This window comes from Myotis brandtii, unplaced genomic scaffold, assembly GCF_000412655.1.
Source record: "Myotis brandtii unplaced genomic scaffold, ASM41265v1 scaffold216, whole genome shotgun sequence".
In the NCBI taxonomy this organism is placed as follows: domain Eukaryota; kingdom Metazoa; phylum Chordata; class Mammalia; order Chiroptera; family Vespertilionidae; genus Myotis; species Myotis brandtii.
In genome coordinates, this window is record NW_005358092.1 from 4,134,973 (window position 1) to 4,141,686 (window position 6,714).

The window sequence follows — 6,714 nt, forward strand, 5'->3', positions numbered from 1 at the left end:
TTTCTCTCTCATCGATATTTCTAACTCTCTATCTCTCTCCCTCTCCCCTCCTCTCTGTAAAAACTCAATAAAATACATTTTTTTAAAAAAAACAAAAAAACCTTACAAACTCCTCAATATCTCCTGAAATGTCACCATTTCCATGAAATTAATTGAAAGAGCTGTGTTCCATTACCAGAAGTGTCACAGCAACATCTAGAGCAGTGGTGCTCAACCTTCCTAATGCCGCGAGCCTTTAATACAGTTCCTCATGTTGTGGTGACCCCCAATTTCATTGTTACAAATTGAACATAATTAAAGCATAGTGATTAATCACAAAAACAATGTGTAATTATATATGTGTTTTCCGATGGTCTTAGGCAACCCCTGTGAAAGGGTCGTTCGACCCCCAAAGGAGTCGCGACCCACAGGTTGAGAACCGCTGATCTAGAGTCTACACTTGTAAAACTTAATGACTGTTTCATATTGTAATTATTTTTATATGTGCACCCAAACTACTAGAGAAAGCTATTGAGAGCGCAGAAACCATAACCTTAGTTATTATTATATCTAAGTGATATAGTACAATGCCTTGCTCAAAGTATGTGCTAAATAAATATTTGTTTAAATGAGTGAGTGAACAGCTCTAATTATTTTGTCCAAGGGACCCATTTTTCTATCCGTTAATGATTTTGGTTGCTTTTCTCTGAAGTTACTCCAATTGTGGTTGTATCTTTTTTTACATGTGGAACTGAAATTGCACATCATCCATATCTTAAACTACTGAGCTATTTCCATAAAGATGAAGCAGGAAGCCTGCTCCCCTGTCATTACTTTACCACCCTAGGGTTTGTGACTGCCGTCTCTCCATATACTTCTCCCAGCACCAGACTGATGTACCAGTCACACAGGGACAGGCAAATGAAAGGTTCTTTAATGAAGGGTGGCCTTACAGATGACAGAAAAGCTGGTGGTGGAGTGAGCTGGCAGGGAGGTACTGCTAGAGGGAGGAGGCAGGGTGGCTTGTTGAGGAGCAGAGCCAAATGGGACTCCAGTTGCTGTGGTCAAGGCCACGGGTATAGTCCTGGGAAGGGACATTTTACTACCCTGGTTGCTGTGGATTGGCCAGGGTCTAGAGGAGGGAATGCTAGCCACCCCTTCCTACCTCTCTACTTCCTAATTCTCACCACCCTCCCCACCCCCCACCCCTGCCCCAGCCCCTGCTTTCCCTTCAGATGAATAGCTCTGAGCTGGGAGTAAGACCTATAAGGAGAAGACTTTGATACAAGATGTCTGGGCTTCTTACAAACAAAAGAGGATGGAAGACAAGGAGCCAGAAACCACAGTCACTGTCTAAATCTCATTCCAAAAGAAAAAAGTAGAACACAATGGGATGGCCAGGGTGAAAAGCCACCCTGTAGAGCAGATGGGTTTCAGGGTCCTAAGTGATCCATCAGTGTCCAGGCTTGGACTCTCTTTAAAAATGATGGTTAAGGAGCCCTGGCAGAATGCTCAGTGGTTAGAGCATCGGCCCAGGAACCAAAGGGTCCCCATCAAGGGCATACATGTGCCTCAGTTGCAGGTTCAATCCCCAGCCCCAGTTTTGGGGGGGGGGGTGCGGGGGGAGGCAACCAATCGATGTGTCTCTCTCACACCAATGTTGTTGTTGTTTTTCTCTCTCCCCTCCTCCTACCTCCCTTCCACTCTCTCTAAAAATCAATGGAAAAAATATCTCAAGTGAGGATTTTTTTTTTTTTTAAATGGTGGTTAAGGAAACAGAAAGCCAATTCTGGAATAGGAAGCTGGGAACATTTTTCTGGAGAAGAGTCAGTTTGGAAAAGGAAACAAGGAATAAGGAGACCCAGTCAGAGTTAAGATTCAACTAGAAGGGAAACCAGACAGACCCAAGAATCGATAGCTGAGGATGCGACAGCCAACAGGAGATAGAGTGTGAGATTCTGATGATGGCAACTGCTTCTGGCCTCTGAGGAGAAAGCACATTTGAGGCAAAAGTATGTGCTGGAGGAGGGGGAGGAAGAAGGGAGGTCACTGATTTCAGGGTCATGAAATAACTGCCTTCCTCTGTTTTTAACTGTGCAGAGGATCCCACTGGCCATCACATTAATAAAACTGAGAAGAGGTGTCCTGTCCCAGGGAGAAAAGAAGGAAGATCCCTCCCAGGGCCTCCCACCTGCACTCACTCCAGCTGGGCTCATGCACTTGGCACTATGAAGGGTATGGGAGGGTAGATTCACTGTCTATTAGAGGGGAAAACAAGGCTCCGGGGAGGGAAGAACTGGCGATGGGAAGGCAGGTTTGGGTCACCAGAAGGAAGCACTCTCCTCTTAGAGCTGTGGAACTGCCTTCCTCAAGATGTGTTGAGCTCTCTGGCCTGGAAATAATCAAGAAGGGGAGATCACATAACCCCAATAACCAGGCTGAAAGAAACCTTGGAGGTCACTGGGTCCAACTTCCTCCCTCTACCTGAGAAGCTGCCCTTTTTCCCCTGATTCCCCAACTAGTTAGTGACAAAACCAGAACTGGAACCTGTCTCCCAACTCACAACCAGAATTATTTCAGCTGCCATACAGTGAGCGGTTTCACCATAAACATTTCTACCCTGAACCAGCCCAATTACTGAGCTAGTGATTTCTTCTTTTGGCTACAGAAGACAAAGCACCACACCCAACGCTGGGCAAAGAAGCTGACGCAAGGACCTGTCAGAGAATCTTCTCACCAGTAATTTCATCAGGCACTCCTTCAGTTCCTGAGAGGGGAAAGCGCAGTGATGGAGAAATGTGCTAGAACTCTGCACCTCTGCCCCTGTGCCTTGGAAGGGAACCTGGTGGATTCCGGAGTCTCTCCACTCCTTCCAGCTATTACGCTGACCTTTTACAATCCCTGACACTTTCAGAGTTTTACTTGTTAGTTGCAGCAATAGAAAATTGAAAGTCCCCTCAGATAACCAAGTCTATTGTAAAAAGAGAGACCATTTCCCCTCCATTGTCCTAGAAGGAAACTGAGGCACAGAAAAAGTAGCTTCGGGTAAGTTAAAAGGCTTTAATTGAACTATCGTGCTGCCCATTGTTTCCTTGAGCAAGGTCTGAGGAGTTTGATAAATTGGGCAGAGTTCCCAAGGAGGGCTTCGTTTCAAATACCCAGCTGCAGGGATGGCCATGGCTAGGGGAGGGGACGGCTCAATGAGAAGGTGGGAGACTAGGAGGCAGAGGAAGGAGCTAGGAGGAGTGGCTTGGCATATGGGAAGGGGGAAGGAGAGGCAGGTCTAAGAGGCATTGTTAAAATAAAGAACCGCAGGAAACGCACCAGGAGGCGAAATGGAGAGAGCCCTAGAGAAGGCGGCGAGCAAAGTTTGGGCCGCGCAGATTAGAGCGCGCGGCCTTGGGGAGGACGGCCGAGGGCATCCCAGACACAAATCTACAGCCCGCGCGCGGACCGCCCGTGTCTCCTTCTGGGGAACTGCAAGCCCGGCGCCGCTGGAAGCACCCCAAGTCTCAGCCAGCATTTCTACCGGGCGGGCGGGAGCCTCTCGTACCGTCGCCCTAGGATGGAAGAAGCAAACAGCCTCGAGGATGCCCCGACCTTATGTAGCCCGGCGGCCAGGCCCGGGCTCGGCTCTCCCTCCCCGAGTAGGCAGCGGGGCGGCGCCGAGCACCTGGAGGCGAAAACGAGTTCAAAACCGGGTCTGAGGATGAGGCGGGTCTCCCCAGGGCTGGAGCCAGCGGAACTACCCCTTCCCACCTCCGCGTCCTCTCCCGCCCCTGCCCGATGCTACTTACTCCGGTTCAGGGGGTTCCCGCCGACCTGGGCCGACGCCACCAGTTCCAAATAAAGAGTCCAGAGCCCCACGGACACCACGGCGAGCACTAGCAGCAGCCGGAAGCGCCGCCGCAGCAGCTTGACGGAGCGCAGGAGCAGCAGGAGCAGCGCCCCCTTCCCACCTCCGCGTCCTCTCCCGCCCCTGCCCGATGCTACTTACTCCGGTTCAGGGGGTTCCCGCCGACCTGGGCCGACGCCACCAGTTCCAAATAAAGAGTCCAGAGCCCCACGGACACCACGGCGAGCACTAGCAGCAGCCGGAAGCGCCGCCGCAGCAGCTTGACGGAGCGCAGGAGCAGCAGGAGCAGCGCGGCGAGGCGCGCCAGCTCCCTCCAGGAGCCGCTCCTCCTCCCTGAGTGTCCTCCGCGCCCGGCTCTCCTCTCCACGCCTCTCCCGTCGCAGGCGCGCTGCCTCCCTCCCTACCCGCTCGCTCCCCGGCTCGCACACACTGCCCACCCGGAGGTTCCCTAGGTGCGCGCCAACCCTCCTCTCCTCTCTCCCCCTCCCGCTCCGGCTTTTTCTCCGGCCGCAGCTACTCACCCACCTGTCCCGCCCCCGCTCAGGCCCCGCCCCCAGGGCACAGGTGGGCCCCGCCCCCGAGGAGCCCTGGGAAAGGGAAAGAGTCCCTCTGGCTTTCCAGAGGCAACAGGAGGTGTGTCCAGGGGCTTGTGACTGGCGCCCCTGCCGACTAGAGTTGGGTGGGGTGTAGGTGGGGCGAGTTACGATCGGGACTGGGCATGACTGAGGGAAACAGATACCTCCCTGGCGCTGGATGGTGTTGCTCCCCAAGCAGAAGTGAAGCTGGGTAGATGCCAGATGCTGGTGGGGACTCGTGTTGGGGTGACGCCTGAGATTTTGGCTCCAGGGCCTTTCGTGGCCTACACCGACCCTACTCCCTACTTTAGGTAATAAGAGTAGACATAATGTTAATTGGGATGCAATGGTCACTTAATTCAGCCATAATTTCCTCTTCCGGCTCAGATTTGAAGAGGCTTCCTTCCCAGCCTCAACCACAACTCTAGGAGGCACTGGGAAGTTATATGGCCCCAGAGAGAACCCCACGTAACTTTTCCCAGACCATGATGAAATAGCTGTTGGGGAAGAGTAGATGGTGGAGGGTTCTGAAAAATAATTAAAAATAGCCCTAGCTGGTTTGGTTTAGTGCAGTGGTTCTCAACCTTGGCTGCACATTAGAATCACCTGGGAATCTTTTTAAAATCCTGATTTCTGGCCCCCACCCCATAACAAAGAAACAGAATTTCCGGAGGATGAGGCCCAGAAATCAGGATTTTAAAAAGATTCCCAGGTGATTCTAATGTGCAGCCAAGGTTGAGAACCACTGGTTTAGTGGATAGAGCATGGGCCTCTGGGCTGAAGGGTTCCAGGTTCGGTTCTGTCAAGGGCACATGCCTGGAGGCAGCCAATCAATGATTCTCTCTCATCATTGATGTTTCTCTCTCCTCCTCCCTTCCTCTCTAAAATCAATAAAAAGATATATTAAAATCTTTTTAAAAAGAAAGAAGAAGAAACTCACTCAAGTCCAAAAGTTCATCAAGACATTCTGTAGTAGTCTAGTTCTCTGCCTTCAGGCAGGTAAAACATTATCTAATTTAAATGAGATCATTAAGATCCGAGGAGCAGAGTGAATTGCCTCAGGCCATTCAGCAGATAATAATGCAGTTTCATTTTCCTCTATTACTCCTGCGGAAAAGGATCAGCAGACCATGGAGAAAGTGGAGGTACAAAAGTGTTCCAGATATTTTAAAATCAAATTAATAACATGCAAATACTGTTTCAAGACAAGTTCACAGAATATAGTGCTCTGTTTTCCCTTCTCTCTGCTACCGCCTTAGTTGGATGTTCAATAGTCCAATTGTCTACACTGGACTATTGTAATTTTTCCTCAACTAGCTCCCTGAACTCCAGGCTCCCTCCCCCACCCCAGCCATCCTCTCCACTACTACCAGATAGTCTTTCCTTTTTCTTCTTCTTCTTTATTTTAATCCTCACCCGAGGATATGCTGAGTGACCGGAGATCAAACCTGCAACCTAGGTACTAGTATGTGCCCTGACTGGGAATTGAACCCACAATCTTTGGTGCATGGGATGACACTCTAACCAACTGAGCCACTTACCAAGTAGTCCTTATAAAATTATCTTACACATCCATATGTTGTAGGCAGTTATACATGAGCAGAGCAAGGACAGTGGGCCAGGTACAGAGGTCACCAGAGTGGAAAGCCCCAGGTACCTAGCAATGGACCATCAATTGTCGGGTGGGACCTCATCCCCAGGTAATTTTTCTTCCCCTACTAGCATGTTGCTGGTCATGCAGTTTGGACCCCCTGACCTTTCCTCCCTAGAGATAACATCTAGGCCAGTGATGGCGAACCTATGACACGTGTGCCAGAGGTGACACACGAACTCATTTTTTTGGTTGATTTTTCTTTGTTAAATGGCATTTAAATATATAAAATAAATATCAAAAATATAAGTCTTTGTTTTACTATGGTTGCAAATATCAAAAAATTTCTATATGTGACACGGCACCAGAGTTAAGTTAGGGTTTTGCAAAATGCTGACACGCCGAGCTCAAAAGGTTCACCATCACTTTCCTAGGGAGCCAAGCCAAGGGGTTCTCTCTGCCCTTAGGAAACTTGGCTCCCCTGAGCCTTGCAGACTTCAGCTTCTTTTTGGTCATGAATTGTTTCTGTTCTTTTTCTATCTAAATCGATATCAGAGATGACGGGTTCTTTGCTGCTGAACCAGGTTCTTTTTTTTTTTTTTTTTTTTTTCAGTTGATCAGTGTAGCGAGGTTCTTCTTTTTTTTATTCTTCTGTTACATCTGTATTTATACCAGTTGATTTTAATCCTATCCATTCTATTCCAAAGGTTAGG

At 49.3% G+C, this 6,714-nt stretch overlaps 1 protein-coding gene across 1 annotated transcript in view; it reads right to left on the reverse strand.

The window, feature by feature from the left end:
* The window catches only part of B4GALNT3 (beta-1,4-N-acetyl-galactosaminyl transferase 3), a 105,165-nt gene that overhangs the window by 94,275 nt on the left and 4,176 nt on the right, over positions 1-6,714 (reverse strand). Inside the window, exons 2-3 of the mRNA XM_014539402.1 lie at positions 3,977-4,161; positions 3,777-3,938 (exon numbers count right to left, since the gene is read on the reverse strand). Of these exons, the coding sequence (XP_014394888.1) occupies positions 3,777-3,938; positions 3,977-4,161 (347 nt within the window). The remainder of the gene's footprint in view (positions 1-3,776; positions 3,939-3,976; positions 4,162-6,714) is intronic.